The sequence below is a fragment of the Moschus berezovskii genome, chromosome 20 (assembly GCF_049115385.1).
Source record: "Moschus berezovskii isolate FMDL1 chromosome 20, NW_MosBer_1.0, whole genome shotgun sequence".
NCBI classification, from domain to species: Eukaryota; Metazoa; Chordata; class Mammalia; order Artiodactyla; family Moschidae; genus Moschus; species Moschus berezovskii.
Genome location: NC_142479.1, coordinates 56,908,341 through 56,930,076, shown reverse-complemented (window position 1 = coordinate 56,930,076; position 21,736 = coordinate 56,908,341). Strand labels below are relative to the sequence as shown.

At 51.6% G+C, this 21,736-nt stretch overlaps 3 protein-coding genes across 3 annotated transcripts in view; all 3 read left to right on the top strand.

The window, feature by feature from the left end:
• Nucleotides 1-1,758, top strand: part of MAP3K14 (mitogen-activated protein kinase kinase kinase 14) — a 43,563-nt gene extending 41,805 nt beyond the window's left edge. The window contains exon 16 of the mRNA XM_055408093.2: nucleotides 134-1,758. Coding sequence (XP_055264068.2) covers nucleotides 134-298 — 165 coding nt within the window. The 3' untranslated portion in view covers nucleotides 299-1,758. The remainder of the gene's footprint in view (nucleotides 1-133) is intronic.
• On the top strand, nucleotides 983-16,385 carry SPATA32 (spermatogenesis associated 32). Its single transcript, XM_088829438.1, is given in 7 exon segments — nucleotides 983-1,114; nucleotides 2,260-2,652; nucleotides 2,654-2,759; nucleotides 13,307-13,361; nucleotides 14,171-14,282; nucleotides 14,630-15,516; nucleotides 16,112-16,385. Coding segments are annotated over 7 exon segments (1,770 nt in total). The 3' UTR covers nucleotides 16,197-16,385.
• Nucleotides 16,386-17,794: 1,409 nt separating this feature from the next.
• Nucleotides 17,795-21,736, top strand: LOC148774760 (uncharacterized; the record flags this gene model as incomplete). Its single annotated transcript, XM_088829175.1, has 9 exons — nucleotides 17,795-17,958; nucleotides 18,130-18,375; nucleotides 18,492-18,544; nucleotides 19,647-19,790; nucleotides 20,138-20,209; nucleotides 20,298-20,418; nucleotides 20,652-20,830; nucleotides 20,936-21,094; nucleotides 21,590-21,736. Coding segments are annotated over 9 exons (1,275 nt in total), but the record flags the coding sequence as incomplete, so codon positions are not given.

Sequence of the window (21,736 nt, the reverse complement as noted above, 5' to 3'; positions counted from 1 at the left end):
ATAATACTCCAAAGCTGCCCGCTGCGTTGGAGGGAAGTGTCTCCCAGTGCAGCAGGAAGCCATCAGCTCTGTTCTGCTGGGACCCTTCAGCACCCCGGCCACTCTCAGGCCCCCTGGTTTGCTCTGTCCTCAGATCCCAGCTGCAGCCTTCAGCTTGGTGACCAAGGACGGGCAGCCCGTGCGCTACGACATGGAGGTGCCGGACTCAGGCATCGACCTGCAGTGCACCCTGGCCCCAGACGGCAGCTTCGCCTGGAGCTGGAGGGTCAAGCACGGCCAGCTGGAGAACAGGCCCTAAGCAGCCTTCCACCACTGGCTCCACTCGGCCAGAAGCAGCCTTCCTTCTTGGTGCTCAGTGCTGTCCCTGAGACACAGGCTCCACCTGCTCCCGGGGCTCTGCCAGCCCATGGCTCAGCGGTGGAACCAGGGGCTGGCAGCAGTAAGACGGCGCCAGCAGACCACCTCCCAGGATCTTCCACCTGGGTCCTGCCTGAGCCCACAGGAGAGGAGGAGGAAGACAGGAGGCCTCTTCCCACGAGGAACAAAGAGGGTCTTCTCTGCCTTGGTCCCGACAAGCTGGCCTGACCCCATTAGGATCAGTGACCACCTGCTGGCAGTCAGGAGAGAGCGGCTTCCGACCCAGGTCAGGGAGAGGTGGGTGAGCCCTCCCTCGGTTTCCAGGCAGGTGTGAGCGTCTAATGACCCCCACCCAGGCCCAGTCCAGGACTGGGGCGGCAGGTGTGCCTCCCCTTGTGTTAATGGAGGGGGTCCCTGTGACCCCCTTGCCTGGCTTTGCCTGGCCATCAACCCCTCTTCTAGCACTAGGAGCTTTTCAGGCCAGGGAGGGAGAAACGCCTGAAGTGGGGGTCACCCTGGGAGAGAATGCCACTTCTCAGGGTGCCACAACTCAGGCCCTGAGCTGAGGTCAGCTTCAGAAGAACCAGAGAAGGCGTTCAAGTGACACGGTTCTCAATCCCCAAGCATGTACCCCTTTGCCGCCAGCCACCAGTCTGCCCCAGAGCAGCAGGCCCCGAGCCCAGCCGCAGGCCCGGCACTGCCCCTGCCCAGCTGGCACTCAGCTCGCTCAGCTGTGGAAGTGGAGGGTGACATGAGTGTACCTGACAGGAACGCTCTGAGGACAGAGCACGATCGACTGCGCAGAAAGCAACCAACGCAGGCGCTGCTGTTACCCAGGCCCCAGCCCTCCACACCCTCACACAAGCCTCCCGGGACACTCACTGACCCTGCCGCCACTGGTCTCCAGGGCACTGCCAGCTGCACTTTGCACTCTATGACCTCAAAGCACTTTCATGGCTGCCCTCCAGGAGGGCAGGCCAGCGGTTCTGCGTGGGCACAAGCAGGCCAGGAGATGGGGGGCAGGGACTGAGCGCTTGACCCTTCTTCATGCATGTGACCCCTCAGACCTCCTCCAGATTTCCTTAAGATGTGCCCCCCCAGGCCAGCCTCTTCTTTCGGGGGGCAGCTGATCAGGACTCATGTAGCATTAATCAACTGTGAATTGTTGCAGGGTGAGGGGGTGTCCCCTGAGAGTCCATCTGGGGAGAAGCTCATCCCCACATCTTGCCAGGTGTCCTTTGCCCAGCTACCCACATTTGGCCATTACTCCTCCCCAGGAAGAGACTCCCAGCCCCCAGGATGTGAAGAACTGCAGCCTTGGCACTGCAGAGTTGAGATGGTAGAAAACTTTGTAAGCAATAAAGTTTGAGGTAATGACAAGTGTGTTTGGGCCGTGGTTGTCTCCACTCCCGCCTGCCTGTGCCCGAACCTCACATCCTACCAGCTGCCTCCCTCTGGCTTCTTGATGGGATCTTATCCAGTCTTGCCCCACCCTGGGCAAAGTCTGTTTTCAGCCCTTTCCCACCACTCCTCCCAGTGACACTTCCAGTCCTACCTCTGGGCTATCCATTCAGACCAGTTAGACAAGATGCCCCACGTGGTGACAGCTGGGAAGTCCCTGGCCGAACAGTGCCAGGCTGAAAGAGAGAAGGAACAGGGCACCAAGGGCTGGGCACTTACCAAGCAGGGGTAGTGGAGGCAGACTGCATGCCCAGAACCAATACTGTCCCACTCACTCCTGGCTCCCAGGGAACTGGCTGGGAGTGGGCCTGAACTGCCAGCCTTTCCAGCCACCTGGGTGTCTGCACGTGCTCAGAGATGACTTTCCAGTAGATTCCCTGGCGTTGGGACAGAACCTGAGGATGGATGTCACTGGCACACAGGGTGGCTCGTCTAATCTAGCTCTACGACAGGAATCCATGTCCAAGTTCGTGTGCTCAGATATATGGACACACCTTGGGCAAAGGTGGCAAGCTCAGCAGGTTCTTGGAGGATCCTGGGCATGCAGAAGGTGCAGCGGCCTTGTGCCAGTGTGCCCAGGGCAGATCCAACACTCAGTCCAGCAGACCTCAGGCTTACCAGTCGCCATCGTCTACCCATCTGGGCTGGCAGCAGAGAGCAGCGCCTCCTGGATGTCTCCCAAGGAGGAGCTCCGGCTGTGGGGCGAGGAGGAGCCCCCTTTTCTGGAAGACTCCCCCACCAACTGCCAAGCCCACCCACACGCCTCAGGCTCGCGTCAGGGATGTCACAGAGGCAGCAACATCACAGGCACCGGCGCCCTCCCCCACCCCTACCGCCCCCCACAGCCTGCCGCCAGAGAGCGCACCGGAGGCGGAGGGGCAGCAGCCACCAGCCCGCTCCCCGCCTCCTGCACAGAGTCTCGGTCAGCATGGGGGTGACAGGTGGGAGCGGGCAGGCGCGCTGCGGGCCGGGCGGGAAAGGTGAAAGTGAGGGCGGGGCTCGGGGGGCGGGGGTCGGCCGAGGCGGGCGGTCGGAGAGGAAGGTCGACACCAGCCAGACCCCTCGGTACTACCCTGGCCACCGCGCCAGCGTGAGTGTGTGTGTGTGTATGTGTGTGTGTGTGTGTGCGCGCGCGCACGCCAGCATGTGTGTGTGTGTGTAGATACACGTGCATACCGAGGGGTAAAGGCATTCTGGACACACAGAAAGAGTAGAGGCCCTATGCCCAGGAAACGATATATGAATTACCCGCAAACTGCAGAGGAAACACCCCCGCTCCAAATCAAATCAAGTGTTTCCGTGGTTGGTGCTTGAGGCTTTTGCAGAGAAAGGCAATGTGCTTCAGCAGATATTTACTGAGCCCCTCCGTTGTGCTTTGCACTTCTCTCTGTACCCTTGAACAAAGATGGTTTCCCTTCAGGGCCCTGGATCTCCCAGGTTTCTAACAAGGGGGCCCAGATCTCCCCCACCTCCGGATTGGAGGCTTTCTTCTCAGAACTCTCTCTCCCAGGACAACATGGGCCAGCCTTCAAAACGTGCCAAAAAATCAACAACCAGAGAACAGCTTTCCCCTCAACGAACAAATTGATGCAGACATCTTAAATCTCTCCTGCAATGTTTATTGCATCCCCTTCTCTTTTTTTTAATCTTAAAGAACTGTATTTTATTGTATTTTTAATTGAAGTATTGTTGATTTACAATGTGTTAATTTCAGGTGTACAACACAGTGATTCAGTGAGAGAGATATATATATATTCTTTTTCAGATCCTTTTCTCTTACAGGTTATTGCAAAATATTGAGTATAGGGCCCTGGGCTATACAGCTGGTTGGTTATCTATTTTATTAGCATGTTATTCCTACCCACCCTCCCACTGCTTCCCCCTTGAAAGTGAAAGTGTTAGTTGCTCAGTCCTCTCCCATTCTTTGCAACCCCAGGGACTGTAGCCTACCAGGTTCCTCTGTCCATGGGATTCTCCAAGCCAGAAGACTGGAATGGGCTGCCGTTTCCTTCTCCAGGGCATCTTCCCAACCCAGGAACCAAACTCAGGTTTCTTGCATTGCAGGCGGGTTTTCTACCACCTGAGCCACCAGGGAAGTTGTTTTCCCCTTTGGTGACCATACGTTTGTTTTCTGTGTCTGTGAGTCTCTGTTTTGGAAGTAAGTTCGTTTGTCTTTTAGTTTCCACATATAAGTCATATCATATTTGTCTTTCTCTGTCTGACTTCTTCAGTAGTATAATCATCTCTAGGTCCATCCATGTTCCCTGGAGAAGGGAAAGGCTACCCACTCCAGTATTCTGGCCTGGAGAATTCCATGGACTGGATAGTCCATGGGGTCATGAAGAGTCAGACATGACTGAGAGACTTTCACTCACTTACTTCATCCATGTTACTGTGAATGGCATTATTTCATTCTTTTTTATGACTGAGTAATATTCCAGTGTGTGTATGTGTGTGTGTGTGTATGCCACATCATCTTTATCCATTCATCTGTTGATGAACACTTAGGTTGCATCCATGTCTTGACTATTGTAAATGCTGTAATGAACGTTGGGGTGCAGGTATTATTTCAAAATAGAGTTTTCTCCAGATGTTCTCCAGTGGAATTGTAAGATCTTGTGGTAACTCTATGTTTAGTTTTTTAAGGAATCTCCATACTGTTCTCAATGGTGACTGCACCAATTTACATTCCCACAAACAGCATGCTGCTGCTGCTGCTGCTAAGTCACTTCAGTCGTGTCCGACTCTGTGTGACCCCACAGACGGAAGCCCAACAGGCTCCCCTGTCCCTGGGATTCTCCAGGCAAGAACACTGGAGTGGGTTGCCATTTCCTTCTCCAATGTGTGAAAGTGAAAAGTGAAAGTGAAGTCGCTCAGTCGTGTCCGACCCTTAGCGACCCCACGGACTGCAGCCTACCAGGCTCCTCCATCCATGGGATTTTCTAGGCAAGAGTACTGGAGTGGCTTGCCATTGTTCCTTCACACTCTCTCTAGCATTTATTATTTGTCAGCACTTACTCTTACTCTGTGCTAGGCCCTGAGTCTAATGAATTAACTAAAAATTAAAATGTGGGTTAGACAGCCAGGTATGTCACAGAGATAATGGAGATTTGAGTTGGGCTGTCAGGCATGAGTAGGATTTTTATCAGGAGAGAGACTTTCTGAGTATCAGAAACAGCATGTGCAAAGGCACTGAGGCACAAAAGTTCCCACCGTGCTCCAGGGCCTCTTGAGCTTGGGGCAAGGCAGGGAACTGGATACCAGGAGATGAAAAAAGAAGGCAGAGGTCAGACTATGCAGGATCTTTGAGGCAACCCTAGAGTCTGGATGTGAGCAGGTGTGATGCAGCAGGCTTGTTCTGCGATCATTGAGATGCCCAGGTTGGGGCCGGGGTCCATACTGGATTACATCAGCTAGAGGCCTAGAGAAATTTCAGCTAGCACAGTGGGTAGCACCATGGGGTTTGGAGCCAATCTGACTTGTGTTCAGGTCATGGTGCTGTTCTTAAGAGCTGTGTGACTTGCACAAACTTCCTCAACTGTGAGAGGAGAGTCATGGCCACCTGTGCAGAGTGTGGCTCTGAGGGTTGAATGCGTGCAAAGCACTCAGCACCAAGTGTTGAGGGGGTCATGAGTCCTGGGTCATGAGTCCTGGGTTGGTGTCAGAAAAGGAGAGAGGCAGTGGGGATGGAGAAAGGATGTGCACTAGGTCATTAATAGTGGTGGGAATGTCAGGAGCTGGGGAAGTGAGGAGGTTGCGAGTGACCCAAGTCTCTAACTGGGGTGATAGGATAAACGATGAACCAGGGAAGGAGTTAATCAAGAGATGAGAGATTGGAAAGGAAGATGGGTCAAACATGCAGAACTGTGTTGGCCATCCTAGAGTCTGGACACCAAGGTATGAACTTGAGGCCAAAAATGGGAGATAATCTGAAGGGTTTCACAGGGTGAGAGGAATAAGGAAACCATTCTCTTTTTTAAAATAATTTTATTTATTTATTTAGTTTTGGCTGCACCGAGTCTTCATTGCTCTGCAAAGACTTTCTCTAGTTGTGGCAAGCAGGGGCTACTCTCTAGTGGTGCACGGGCTTCCCGTTGTGGTGGCTTCTCTTGTTGCAGAGCATGGTCTCTAGAGCGTGGGCTCAGTAGTTGTGGCGCATGGGCTTAGTTGCTCCATGGCAGATGGGATCTTCCCAGACCAGGGATCGAACTTGTATCCCCTGCATTGACAGGCAGATTCTTAACCACTGGACCACCAGCGAAGTCCCAGGAAACCATTCTTTGCACAGACTTTTGCTGAGAATCCACCTTGTGCCTGACTCTGTGTAGAGGATCAGAGGTTCAAAGTAAGCAAACCATACACCCGACCCATCTCTAACTGAGGGTCAGCAAGAAGCTGTGCACTTAGATGGTAGAGGTCTGCTGTTGGGGGAGTTGGGGGAGGCCTGGGGGTAGAGGGGAAGGGAGCAACTGGAGGAAGACTCCTCAGCTTAGTGCCTTGAGGTAGAGTCTGGGAGGTCTTCAGGAAGAGGTGAGGCCCTAACTCACCTAGTCAAGACAATAGGAAAGGGGAATTCCATTCAAACTGCTCATCTCAGGCTTTGACAAGGAATCCAGAGGGTTTTAAACAAAGTGAAGTTGAGGCCCCCTGAGGGAAAAATGTGTAATCAGTGACTGCAGTTTAAGTCTAGAGCTCAGGAGAAGTGGGAGTAAGAAATAGAAATTGGAGGGTCAAGTGGCTGTATGAGAGTTTGGAGGGTCTCCTGTGGTTACAGCCACAGGCTTGAAAGCTCCAAGGGGCAGAGATTGTGTATGTTCATCACTGTGTCCTCTGCCCTTAGCACAGTCTCTGGACAATAGCTGGCCTCAACCTTTTTAAAATATATTTATTTGGCTACACCAGGCCTTCAATCTTCACAAAGACCTTCAATCTTCGTCGTGGCATGTGGAATCTTTAGTCGCAGCATGCCAACTCTGAGTTGTGGCAATGTGGGATCTAGTTCCCTAACCAGGGATGAAACCCTGGGCCCCCAGCATTGGGATGGCAGAGTCTTAACCACTGGACCACCAGGGAAGTACCCCTGGAACTCAACATTTCTTTTTAACTTTATCCAAGAAATACATGCATATGGTTAAATAGTACTGAAGAGCTTATTCAATGATTGAAAAGCAAGAATCCCCTATACCACATCTCCAGCCTCACTCCTCAGAGCAACCACCACTGTTTCATTTGAACTATTTTTCTGCCTGGCTACCATCACATCTCTCCACAAGCTCACAGTCTTCTTCTTGGACCACCTACCCGCTCTAATGGCACCACCCTGCCCCATCCTCCCAACATCAAATATTTTTAGATCTGCTAATGCCTTTGTAAATTTAATATATTTATTTTTTCATCAACTTTAGAGAGTATCTTTTGACACACATATAGTAAGATGTTTTAGTGGCCCTACCTTTTCCTTCAACTTTCCTTCCTGCCTTATAGCTCCCAAAGACTCTAACCTGTATGTTTATTTTTTTAAAATCAAGGTTGATAGCATTCACATTGTCCCATAACCAAAATTATGTTTTCCAAATTTCGCCTATATATTGATTCTAAATGTTGAAAGTTAATAAACAGGATTTATTATCATGACTACGTGAAAACTGCTCACTGCAGAGCCATAAAAACTTTTTTACCTTTTCTTTCTCATACAGCTTTTTGTTTTTCCTGTTTTTGTTTTTTAGTGGTCTTTTACTTATACTCTTTGCTTTTATCATAGTCTTTGTTTTCTTCAAACTCTACATTTAGTTAACTATTCTGTTAGGTTTTCTTTATTTCAGAGACCTATTGCCCAGGATCCTTCATCCTATTGCACCAGTGTGTGGGCCTCTATACAGTTAACATCTGGGATTCAGCTGCTCTCCTGGGTTGGATATGCTCTTTCATCCCTGACTCTTGTTTTACAGCTTTATTTTGCGTTAGCACATCCTCAAATAACTTGCAAAAAAAAGGAATAAACTTTCTTACTTTCCCATGTCTGAAATGATAGTTTTGCTGGATATAAAATTCTAGGTTAAAAACCATTTCCCTCAGAATGTTAAAGACAACTGTATTGCTAACTCCACCGCCAGTATGATTCTCCTTCCCTTGTTGTTAACTTGTTTTTCACTTAGAAGCACTTAGGAATCCTTTCTTCCTGGTGCAATGAACTTTTAGAGCAAAGATCTTTCATCATCTATAGTGCTGGGTATTCAGCAAACATTTTTAAGCTAATGACATCCTTCAGCTCAGGGAAATACTGATTTCGCTTTTCTTCTCCATGGTCTCCATTCTTTCTGAATCTTTCTATAACCCAGAATTGGATGTCCTTTTGATCCTTTTCTCTCACATCATCTTGATATTTTAGTTCTATCTTCTAGGAATATTCTCTGTATTTTATTTTTTAATTCTGTTTGCTAAAAAGCTCTTTCTTTTCATAGTTCTTTTTAAAATAGTATCCTGTTCTTGTTCTTTGGATGCAATATATATGTTGCTGCATATCTTAAACTCTGAATCTCTGAAGATGATTAGAATTTTTCAGTTCCCCTGTTTCTCTTCTGATATTCTGGAGTAGTCTTTTCTCTTGGTCTAGCTCTCCTATGTTAGCAGTTTGCTCAAATGCCTAGTGATGCTTGGTTGTCCATGTATAAGAAATCATAAAAAGCTGACTGGGAGCCTATGACTGCAGGAGCCTATTGCTTTGCAGATATTACTTTAATGTGACCACTCAGGAATCAGACGTATCTCTGGCAGGTTTGAGAAGACCCACACAACTGATACATCTACAGTCACACTGGACAAGGGAAAAAAGAAAACAGACAAAAATTACCAGCATGAGGAATGAAAGAGGTAACATCACTACAGACTCTGCAGATATGAAAGAATAATTAGGGAATATTAGGAACAATTTATGCCAATAAACTTGACAACTTAGATGAAATGGATAAATTCCTTTAAAAAAAATACAAACTCCAAAACCTCACTCAAGAAGAAAGAATATTCTGGGAATGGATAATGGTGATGGCTGCATGACAATATACTTAATGCCACTGAACTGCATACTTAAAAATAATTTTAAAACGGCAATTTATGATATGTGTATTTTACCACAATAAAAAAGAAAGAAATAGGTAGGCTAAATAACCCTGTATCTATTTTTTAAGTTGAATTTGTAATTAAAAATCTTCTCACAAGGAAACTCTAGGCCCAGGTCCACAGGCTTCATTTGTGAATTCTACCAAACATAATAAATAAATAATAAAAATTTTACACAAACTCAGAAAATTGAAGACGGGACATGTCTCAACTCATTCTATGAGACCAGCATTACTCTACTGTCAAAATCTTACATCATAGACATTATAAAAAGAAAGACATTATAAGAAGAGAAAATTGCATACTAATACACCTCATGAACATATATGTGAAAATTCATCTTAAAAGTTAGAAAATAAAATCTGTTAATGTATAAAAAGGTAGTACATTGTGATCACATGAGATTTATCCCAGGAATACAAGATCTCACCATAAACAAATTATAATAGAATTATTAGCAGAATAATATGTAATATATGTAGCACACACTAAATATAACTTCCCTGGCTTCCCTGGTGGCTCAGGCAGTAAAGAATCCGCCTACAATGCAGGAGACCTGGGTTCCGTCCCTGGGTTTGGAAGATCCCCTGAAGGCAGGCAAGGCAACCCACTCCAGTATTCTTGCCCAGAGAATCTCATGGACAGAGGAGCCTAGTGCACTTCAGTCCATGGGATCACAAAGAGTCAGACATGACTGAGTGACTAAGCACATACAGCCATATCAGACATGACTGAGTGACTAAGCACATACAGCCATACATACATAACTTATATTAACAGAATATAAAAGAAAAACATATGATAATCTCAATAAATTCAGAAAAGGCATGAGATAAAACCCAACATCCCTTCCTATTTAAAAATTAAGTAGGAATAGAAGGAAACTTCTTCAACCTGATAAATAGCATCTATGAGAAAAACTATAAAGTTATATTTCATAATGAAATACTGGATACTTTTCTCCTAAACTCACTAGCAAAGCAAGAATATCTACTCTCAATTCTGTTCCACATTGTTCTAGAGATTATTCTCAGTGCAATAAGGCAAGAAAAGGAACGTGGAGACATCCAGATTGAAAAGGAAGAAGTAAGTCAAGGCTATGGTTTTTCCCGTGGTCATGTATGGATGTGAGAGTTGGACTGTGAAGAAAGCTGATCATCGAAGAATTGATGCTTTTGAACTCTGGTGCTGGAGAAGACTCTTGAGAGTCCCTTGGACTGCAAGGAGATCCAACCAGTCCATTCTAAAGGAGATCAATCCTGGGTGTTCATTGGAAGGACTGATGCTAAGGCTGAAACTCCAATACTTTGGCCACCTCATGCGACGAGTTGACTCCCTGGAAAAGAGTCTGATGCTAGGAGGGATTGGGGGTGGGAGGAGACGGGGACGACAGAGAATGAGATGGATGGATGGCATCACCGACTCGATGGACATGAGTTTGAGTGAACGCCGGGAGTTGGTGATGGACAGGGAGGCCTGGCGTGCTGTGGTTCATGGGGTCACAAAGAGTCAGACACGACTGAGCTACTGAACTGAACTGAACTGAAGACTATGTTGAGTCACAAATATTATTGTTTATGTAGAAAACGCTATGGAATCTTAAAAAAGCTACTAGAACCAGTAAGATTTTAGGATGGTTGCAAGATACAAAATCAGCGCCTTTCCATATAAAGCAATCCACAGTTGGAAGTCAAAATTATTTCATATACTACCAAATGTCACTTGAATCCCTAATAGAACATTCCCATGAATATAGAGGCCCCAAGTTGAGTCAACCTCAGATTTTTGCTTCTAAACCCCAGTGCTGCAGTAAGGTGCAGACCATAATAATGTTTCCTTCTAGCCATATCCAGTTGCTTTTTATGGAAGAGTTAAGGCTTTAGGTATTATTAAACTTCCCAGATAAATTTTGTAAAACAAGCAAAAGAAACTAAGATCACGACATTCAGTCCCATCACCTTATGGCAAATAGATGGGGAAACAATGAAAACAGTGATAGAGTTTATCTTCTTGGGCTCCAAAATCACTGCAGATGGTGATTTCAGCCATGAAATTAAAAGACGCTTGTTGCTTGGAAGAAAACCTATGAGAGAGCTAGACAGAATATTAAAAAGGAGAGATATTACTTTGCCAACAAACTTCCATCTAGTCAAAGATATGTTTTTTCTAGTAGTCATGTATGGATGTAAGAGTTGGACCATAAAGAAGGCTGAGTGCCAAAGAATTGATGCTTTTGACCTGTGGTGTTGGAGAAACTCTTGAGAGTCCCTTGGACAGCAAGCAGATCAAACCAGTCAATCCTAAAGAAATCAATCCTGAATATTCATTGGAAGGACTGATGCTGAAGCTGAAGCTCCAAAATTCTGGCCACCTGACATGAAGAGGAGACTCATTAGAAAAGACACTAATGCTGGGAAAGATTGAAGGCAGGAGGAGAAGGGGATGACAGAGGACAAGATGGTTGGATGGCATCACCTACTCAATGGACATGAGTTTGAGCAAGCTCTGGGAGATAGTGAAGGACAGGGAAGCCTGGTGTGCTGTAGACCACGGGGTCACAAAGAGCTGGACACAACTGAGCAACTGAACAACAAAGCAAAAGAAGGCTGTGGGGTCAGAAGCCTGAGGCATAGCAGCAGTTGGGGCAGGTAGAAATGGAGCAGAAGGGAGGTGGGGAGGAAGTTGAGGGATGGTCAAAGAAAGCATGGTGGTCAAAGAAGTGATGAGTTCTGAAGAGACCACTGAGCCGGCCACTGGGAGTCTGTCCCTGGTGCACTCTTAGCCCAGTCACCCAGCTGATCCAGGATACCAGGCCCAGGCTGAACCTGTGGGTGCATGCTTGCTAAGTCACTTCAATCCAGTCCGACTCTTTGCGACAGTAGCCTACCAGGCTCCTCCATCCACGGGATTCTCCAGGCAAGAATACTGGAGTGCGTTGCCATTTCCTCCTCCAGGGGAACTTCCCAATCCAGGGATGGAACCCATGTCTCTCACATCTCCTACATTGGCAGGTGGGTTCTTTACCACTAGCATCAGCTGTTAAGTGCACGGAGCAACCCAAAGCCCAGGACGCAACGTCAGCCATGCAAGGACACTCCCCAGCCTCTCCACCTCTAGGAAAAGGCCACAGCACATTCTAATCCTTCTTATCTAATCCTGGGGGCAATTCTTCTCAGCCAGAGCCAAGGCTGTCACTTCCTGTCACACTGCAGGCTCATAGGGATCCCGGCTTGCCCATTGCCATAATGGCCCCACCAGCAACCCCTATCCACCACCCTGGGGCTCAGAGAATGGGACAGCCTGGTGGCCCCTATAACCAAAGGATGAAAGAGAAGCTTCTGCAATAAAAGATACAAGCTTCCAGGAAAGGGGACTGTGAGGAGGGGGATGTACCCCAAGGAGCCAATCTCCTCTGCAAAGGATGTTTCGTGTTCTGAAATAACCAGACAGGCTTCCCACGTGGCACTAGTGGTAAAGAATATGCCTGCCACTGCAGGAGGCCTAAGGGATGCAGGTTCGATCTTTTAGTTGGTAAGATCCCCTGGAGGAGGGCATGACAACTCGCTACAGTGTTCTTGCCTGGAGAATCCCATGGATAAAGAAGCCTGGTAGGCTACAGTCCATGGGTCACACAGTCAGTCACAACTGAAGCAACTTAGCAAGCATGCATCACCTCAAATCAAGCACCTGGGGTGAGAATTCTGGCCCGGTGTTGGAAATAGATGATCCCAGGATGTGAAATGGCATGAGAAGCCAGGGGAAGAGAGGACAGGATAAGAGTGGCTAGAATAAGAGTGAGTGGCAGATCTGAAGCCTGGCCAGATAGCGTGGAGGAAAGGGAGCAGGGGCAGGAGCAGAAAAGATGAAGAAAGTTCACTTGGGGTGTGACGGAGAACCGCGCACAGTTACAGGCTCTAGGATAGGATGACATTCAGGGCAGGGCAGTAAAGAGTTCCTTCAGTGAAGCCTGCATCTAAGTCCTGACTTCCTAAGTGATCAGCTGAGGGACCTTGGGCAAATGAACCTCTTCTCATGTTTTGTGTTCAATCAAAGAATTAAAGGCTGTAAAGTGCTCAACACAATCCCTGGGCTAGTTTCTAGCACTCAATGAACGGAAGTGACCACTATGCGTATTTGCCCTAATGGAAGACAGTGATGGATCACGAAAGGTGGAAGGGAGCAGATGTGGAGGATGGGGTGCTGGTGATGCTGGCAAGGGGTAGGATGGGCAAGGGGATGGCACATGGGCTTAGGTAAGGGACAGAGAAGGAGGGGGGGTGGCTGCAGCAATGCCACCAACCTGAGCTCCAGACTTGCTCAGGGACTGTCCGCACTTGCAGGTCCCCTGCCCTCACGTCCTTCTCCCTGCCAGGTGCCAATGGATTTCCCTGCTGTGGCAAAGAGTCGGTGGACATTATGGATTCACAGTGAGAACCAGTCCCCCATCACTGTAGGACTTCTCCCCAACCCCCAAGATTACCACCCTCACCCAGGATCTCCCTCTATCTTGCTTATTTCCAAAATCTCCCCAAGGCCAGGATCCAGGCCAAAAGGCAGCAGGGGTGGGGATGGAGGCCATCCCCCACTCTGCTTCCGCCCCCAATCCCTCAGGTTGGAGGAGGACCGAAGGGTGGTGGGGTACACCCAGGACATGGATGGAGCCTGACCCCTTCGCACTGCTTTTCTCTGAGATCAGAACTGTCCAAGGGGTGGGTGGGCAGGTGCCTAAAGTAGGAGAAAGGTTACAATGACCGAGGGCAGCGGTCGAGATGGCAGCCAACTAGCAATAAGAACCAAGGGTACCCTCTACACACACCCTTGCACTTCAGATTTGCTGAGCTGAGAGCGGGCAGGTTCTGGAGAGGGTGTCCCTCTGGGCTGCTCCCTCTGTGAGGAGACGCTTGGAAGAAACTGGCCCACTGGAATGCTAGATTAAAATGCAGATTCCTGGGCTTCACCTCCAACTGAAATAAAAGATACAAGCTTCCAGGAAGGGGACTGTTGGAGTGGGGGACTTCCCCCAAGGAATCAGTCTCCTCTACAGAGATTGTAGGGGGAGGGGGGCAACTTGGCAAGCTCTCTAGGTGCTTTCTGAACTCACTGAAGTTTGAGAATATGAGTCTGCCGTGGGATTCTCGGTGGGAGTGGGCACCAGCAGGGGAGTGAGCTGGGGGCATCTTGCCAGTCCTTGCACAAGGTAGGAGGCTTTAAGGGCACCAGAGACGCTCCCCTGAAGCTACTCCACCCAACGCACGGAGCCCTGTCACTCACTCTGTGTCTCCCTCTTTCTTAGGGGCGACATAAACCGAAACCAGTTTCAGCCAATACAAGAGGAAGATGACATGGAGGTAACGGCAGAACGTATCACCTCCTAGGGGAAGGTGGGAGGCCAGGGGCAGGGGTCTTTGAGGCCCATCTTATCTAAAGCCTGATAAGCCCCGACCCTGGACAATTATGGGACCGACCCTAGCACCAGGCCAGGGTTGGCACACACATGCACACCCACCCTCACCAGCTGCCCGCCCCCCTGCCTCCCTGCCGCAAGCAGGTCACTTGGAGGAGGCAAGTGTTCGGGAGGAAGTGAGCAGGACAGTGCGGGGGTGGGGCTGGGCAGAGAATGGGGGATGGGGAGAACCGCAGCGGTTGAGGGGTAGGGGGCCAGGTGCAGCCTCAGCTTCCTGTCGAAATCTTTCAGCTGGAGAAGGAATTGCTAGGGTCGGAGCTTCCCCAAGAAGAGGTCCCTCAAGTGGAGCCAGAAGAGAAGCCCAAACCCTTCGCACAGGCAGAGCCCAAGGCCAAACAGGAAGACCCCAAGCCCCCGGGGTACAGGGAAGAGTCCCCCCAACCCTACAGAGACGGGCTAATGAAGCCGGACATCAGACAGCTGAGCATGAGGTCCAACTCCAGCTACGTGAATTCCATAGATGAGGACTACCGCTCCATCCATGTGCAGACCTCCAGGCACCTCTTCTGGGTAGACAGGCTCATCCAGGTGTCAGAACACAGCCTGCAACCAGTGATCAGCACGGGGCCCGTCCAGAAGAGCACAAAAGAGACCAGATGCCCAGCCCAACAGATGGTCCCCAAGGACACCGAGAGCCCCAAGAAGCAGAGCCAGAACCCCAGTGCCCAGCAAGACCCTCTAGACAAAGCCTCCCAGAAGACTCCAAGCCCCGAGCTGCCCTTCTGCCCACCCACCATGGGCCTGGAAGAGCTGATCAATGTCGCATCAACCCTGGCCATGGCCACCTCCAGCAGGATGGACTTGCCCAGCTTGCAGCACATGATCAAGACCACACCCCAGAAGGCCATGCCACCTCCCACAGAGCCTGCCGTGGATCATGCTGCCCAGCCCACCATGGACGAGCCAGAGCAGGAAAAACTCACGAAGGATGAGAAGCCGCCAGAGGAACCAGGAGAAGCCAGGGAACAGCAGGGTGTCCCAAAGCAAGAAGATGAGGACGTCCCTCACCCTTACCTTGACCTCAGAAAGCCAGGGTTCAAGATGGCCACCATTGAAGGGGAGCTGAAGTTTCTCCAGTCCCCGACCATGTCCCCTCAGCCAAAAGGAGCTGCAAAAGAGTAAGTGAGGCTGCCCCACAGCTCCCCTCAGGATGTGCAGGCGGGCCCACTGTTCACCCAGCCAAGTGCGGGCTGGGGACAATGGAATGAGGGGCTGGCTGAGTGATGTCCCTACCTCAGTGACCTCATAAAGGCTGCTGGAAACAAAGTTCCGGTGGGCTGAGGTGCAGTGCCAAGGCCAGGGCTGACAGAGACCTGGGGACCATGGAGGGTAAGCACTCCAGGGTGGGGGCAGGGACTTGGGTTTGAAGGCGGAACTAGAATGCCATTCTAGCGTTAGGTCGCCACGAGTGTAGACAGTCTCACCCTCACTGGAAGCACTCAGGCTATAGTGTCTTTCCCACGGAGAGCCCCTAGGTCTCAGCCCTGGGCCCTGGATATGCTCAATGAGGCAGAACTGAGGACTCAGGGTTCTCCAGCACCCCGCGCTTCCTGGTGATGAATGAACATGACAGAGGGGTAGCTGCGCATCCACATCACACAGCAAGAAGAGGCCATCTGAGCCCCTGCGCCCTCCTCAGAAAGGCCTCGGGGCTTACCCCTCCTTTGTCCTTCCCACCAGGGCCCAAGTGACATTCTCTCTTTTGCGTTGCAGCTCGGTGCCGGGAACCATGAAAGGGAATCCATTATTCCTGAAAATACATTTTAAGCTGTCATCCCCCTCCTCCCCAGAGAAATGACTAGACAAAACCAGTAAAGCCTCCAGTGCTGGTCCCCTGGCTCAGACTTTTTGTGCAAATGCTCCTGGTGAGCTCCTCTGACTTCAACATCCTGGTCTCCCATGCTTAGAGATGCCACCTGCACTATTAGCTGCCCCAGCACCTCCTGCCTCCCACGGGCTCCATCGGCCCTGTGTGGTCCCTGCTTACTTCCCCCGCACCGCACCAGACCTCTAGGCCAGCATCAGAGTCATGACTTGCCTTGCGGATGCCTCAGCTGTGCCCTGTCTGAGGCTTCTTAGATGTTAAAAGGGACATTTGGGGATCGTCTGAGGCGAGAGCCTCCTGGAGGTGGGACTGGGCAGGTGAGAAGGCTTCTGGAAGGTGTTCTTCCCACTTCTCTCATGGTGAAGGCCTGGCATGGAGAAGGGATGGTGTTCAGGGCTTGAAGAAGGGGAAGAATGAAGCCGAGGGACTGGTCCTCCAGGGACCACCACCTCCACTCAGAGGTACCTCCAGTGTAGGGGAGAGTCCATCGGTCACGATGCACTTCTGCAGGCAGTCCACACACACACACACACCAGCTGCTGACCAGCACGTGACACAGACATGCATGTGACACAGCCACACACAGGCCGAAGAAGCATGTTCCACACGTGCCAGGCACACAGGCACACACATACACAGTGCCTGTGACCCAGATGCATGCACCCGGATGCATGAGCCTCTCCACGGTGGGGGAGGAGGGACAATGTGCGGAAGCTTCTGGAAGAGGAGAGGGCAACAAGAGGGAAGAGAACTTGGAGTGTGGGGATGGACGTGGGTAGGAAGAGGGAAGTCAGGGAGAAAGAGAAGGGGAGACAGCACCGAGGCCTGGGGCCTAATGAGACTCGAGACCTCCTCTGGAGCAAGGCTCCCTTTCAAGTGAAAGCCCTACCTTGCAGACCCTTAGAACTCTGCCCTGCCTTGAGAGGGGGCTGAGGGAGGGAGGTGCCCAGGGTCAGGGAGAATGGGATTAGGAAGGGGTGGGTTTCCCAGATGGCATTGGTGGTAAAGAACCCGCCTCCCAGTGCTGGAGACATGGATTCGATCCCTGGGTCAGGAAAATCCCCTGGAGGAGGGCATGGCAACCCACTCCAGTATTCTTGCCTGGAGAATCTCCGTGGACAGAGGAGCCTGGCAGGCTACAGTCCATGGGGTCGCAAAGAGTCAGACATAACTGAAGCGACTAAGGAAACACACGCGAGCACTCAAGAATGGGCCAGGGCCAGAGAAGGGGGCAGGTGGCTGGAAGGAGGGATGAAGAAGAGACGCAGAGGTGAGTGTCTGGGGAGGGGCTAGGCCAGCACTGGCATCTGGCTACTGGGACACATCTTCCCAGAGGGAGGGCTCCTTCCCCCCAGGGGACCTCAAGTAAGGTGAGCCATAGGCCCATCTTGGCTGGACCCCACCTTCCCATGCCTTGACCTGGGGCCTCTGGGGCCTGCTTCTCCCCTGCACCTCAGCCTTCCTGTTAGCTTCCGGCATGGAGTCACCAAAATTTAGATACCTTAAGGGAGCAGAAACTCCAAAGACTAAAAGTGCAGGTTCCCCAGCAGAGAGAAGCAGGCCTGTGGTGAGGGTGGAGCGCACCCCTGCTGACAGTTGTTCAGATCCGCCCCAAACCCAGCCTGAGGGACTGCAGGCCCGGGGGACAGGCCCAGCCTCCAAGCGTGCAACTCTGCCTTTCAGGCAGCAGAGGGCGGAAGACCAAGCGATCACCATCGGCAAAGAGAACATCCAGGTGACCAGGGCGGAGATCACTCCTCCAAGCTAGTGCTTCCAGAATCCCCCAGAGAGAGGGCTGTGGGAACAGGCTGGCAGGGGGCTGGTCCTGGGAGGTGAAACTGTGTACCCACAGGTCTGGTCCCAGGTGCCCTAGAGTCCAAACACTCAAATGGGCTGGACCCCTCAGCCCTGTCTTCTCACCTCCAAGGCCTCCACAGAAGCCTCAAAGACTGCTCACGCGAGACCCAGGAGAGGAACAGGCCGGCAGAACCCAGAAGGGAAGGTTGCAGCAATGTGCTACCCTCCTGATCCAGGAGGAACCAGCTGCCACCGGGGCCACAGGGTCTGAGCAGGCTTCCCAGAGGACCAGACAGCTCAAAGGCCATGAGGCTACCCACAGAGTACAGTCAGGCCCTCAGACAGGGTCTCAGAGGTGAGGGCAGGGACCAGGGCCAGAGCTGGGGTGCTGGGTCTAGGGAAAAGCCTGCCTGACTCTGGCATCGCTCAGCAGCAGGTGCAAAGACCTTTCCACTCTCTCCCCCCTGCCAGAGGCAGCTTTGCAGACAAGAACCTGCTTCCCCTGACAGCACGGCAGCTGGCAGGTGAGGGCCTCAGGACTGGGAGCAGAGAGGAAAACTAGGGGGTGCTCAGAGTAGAAGAGGTTGGGGACACAGCAGAAGCCAGTGACTGTACTGTAACCTCTCCATGCCGGTCTAATTTGCTCATTTCTGCAATCCCAGGGATCATGTCTGTGTGTGTGTGTGTGTGTGTGTGTGTGTGTATGTGAAGAAGGGAGGGAGGGGTTGTTGGATAGCAAGGTATGTGGATGGTGGATGGATAGATGGTAGTGGGAAGAACAGGATGAAGGGAAGAAGGGAAACTGGAAGAAACAATGGGAAAAAAGAATCTGAAGTCTCTACCCTGCTGGGGTTCAGGGCTGTGGGAGTAGAGGTGGAAGGAACCACTTCTACATTTGGGGGCCCCAATGTCCCTGCAAAGATCATGCTCTGATATTGCCAGGGGTCCCTCAAAGCAGAATCATTCTATTCATCAATAGTTGTCAGTGCCTGCTACAGGCCAGGTTGCCAGCAGGGCTCCTGAAGCCTCCAGACATTGGAGCTATAGAGCCAGACTACCTGAATCGAAAGCCCAGAATGGCCCTTATGAGTGGTGTGGCCTTGGACATAGAGTTTTTAACGTTTTTTCATATGAGCATGTCCAAACATGAGTTTTGGACATGAGAACTGAACAGACACTTAACAGGTGCCAACACACAGCAACCACTGTTCTTTACCTTAAATTATAATGCCCAGAGGATAGGTCAGAGAAGGCAATGGCACCCCACTCTAGTACTCTTGCCTGGAAAATCCCATGGATGGAGGAGCCTGGTGGACTGCAGTCCATGGGGTCGCTAAGAGTCGGACACGACTGAGCGACTTCACTTTCACTTTTCACTTTCATGCATTGGAGAAGGAAATGGCAACCCACTCCAGTGTTCTTGCCTGGAGAATCCCAGGGACAGGGGAGCCTGGTTGGCTGCCGTCTACGGGGTCACACAGAGTCGGACACGACTGAAGTGACACAGCAGCAGCAGCAGAGGATAGGTGAACCCAAGTCTTTAGTCTCATCCGAGCTAGAATGGGTGAATCTCAGGGTTCCTGTGCATGGGTTCACCTTGCCCGCCTGCCCCCTCTCCACCCCCAGCATTCCAGGATGTCTTCAAACTGTTCAGCTCCAGCCCAACAGGCTCCGTGGACATGCGCAGTATGAAAGCTGCCCTGTGCAATGTGGGTGTCCAGCTGAGCCCTCAGGAGATGTGTGAGGCTCTGCGGCAGGCGGACTTGGATGGTGGGTGACCGTGACCCAGTCCCTATCCTCATGACCCCTCCCACCTCTAGCCTTGAAGAATGCCTCCACTGCCCACAAAATCCCTGGTCTAATCCTTTTCTAAAGTTCCCTCTTCCCGGAGGCCTGCCCTGATCACCACACCTAGCCCCTCAACCCTAAACATTTCTGCCATGATAATCCTCATCCTGACTTGGGGCTCCCACACAGCAAGGGCTATTTCTCCCTGACTCAACCTCAGAAAATGCTTGGCCAGAGGCAGGACTGGACGTTCTGATGCCTAGAACTGCTGGCAAGCCTTCTACAGGGGGGCAGGCACCTACAGCACTCCCTCCTCTCTCTCTTCCCAGGTGATGGAACCGTAAGCTTCAAAGACTTCCTGGGTGTCCTCACTGACAGCCACCGCCTGGCTCAGTGCTTGGGTGAGGGGCAAGGCTGGTGGGGCAGGAGTGGGCGGGCCTGGCCTGCGGGAGGCTCCTCCTTACCTTACCCCATGTTCTTTGCCTCTAGGCAAGGTGAGGAACATCTGGGCCTGTGACCCCCAGGGCTTGCAAACCCTCTTCTTAGAGACGCTGTTCAAGTTGATGAGTCTGGGCTATGTGCCCTTCAAGTCGGTACGGGAGGTGATGAGGTGGGCACAACTGGACCCAGCTTCAAGGCCCAATGTAGGGGGAGCAGACTGCCCGGTTCAGGAGTCCCCAGATGTCCCTGCCCCAGAGAGGAGAGCCTGAATTCTGGGTCAGTTTCCTGGCTGCCAAGTTGCCCCCGATCAGATTCCTGTCCCACTTTTGTTTCCCCGCGGGTGAGATGGAGAGTACTGGGGGAGACGCTGTCTGAGGTGGCTGTCCATTTTTCCCCTTCAAGCTACTACTCCAAGAAGCAGCGGTCTCTGCGGCTGAACGCAAGCTGGAAAGGTCGGTCCCGCAGCCACGGCCGCAGCGGGCGCTCTCACGCGGGCCTCGCGTTCTTCTGCCAGGCCGCGCGCCTCATCGGCCTCTCCAACGCCGAGCTGGGGCGTTCGCTGCACGGACTACACAAAGCGGGTGCGCCCGGGGCTGGGCGGGGACCCGCAGGACTGGGGACTCTCTCTCACAACCGGCTTTCAGGAAGGGCCCCTCCTTTTTCTCCTACCCGCTTCCTCGCCCCAGGAGCGTGCAGCCCCTACTCCCAGATACCTAGCCTGAACGGGCAGACGCAGCCAGAATCCCACACACAGAGCCGAACTCCGCGCCCAGACGTCCGACTTCCCAAGTCGTACCAGCTCAGTCGCCCCAAGAGCGGGCCCAAGAGCCGGCGGCTCAGCCAAGGTGAAAGTCGACAGAGGCAGGGCCAGCGGGCGGGGCCGGGTTATGTAGATAAGGGGCAGGGCCTGTGAGGGTGGGACGGGACCGAGAGGATAGGGGCGGGGCAGACAGACCTGGGACCCGACAGATAAATGGGACAGACCGGCGGGGAGAGGCGGGACGGGCAGAGTGGAAGCAGAACTACAAGAAATTGGGACCTGACTGGGGGAGATGCAATAAGAGATCACTCTTATTGCCATCTCCTGTTTGACCAATTTACCTGGATTCATGGACCTAACATTGCAGGTTCCTATGCAATATTGTTCTTTACAGCACGACTAAGGATCGACTAAGGATAGGGCGGGGCATAAGAAAAAGGGGCGGGGGACCCAGGTAGGAGGCAGGACTGGTGGAAAAGGGCCGGCAGAAACGTGGACTCAGGTGGAGTTAACCCTGCGTCTCTAACCCGAGCCGCAAGCTTGACCCTCCGTACGCCCCCTCCCCTCCGCGCTTCCGCAGGGTTCGCGGGCCAGCTACTAGGGTGTATGTGCCCTTCGAAACTGGCTCCCTCCCCTCCAACTCTGATCCAGAAGCAGCCCTTCTCCCCCTCTCCGGCCTATTTGCAGAGACCTGCTACGAAGAAATTGTACAAATAAAGTGTTTGCT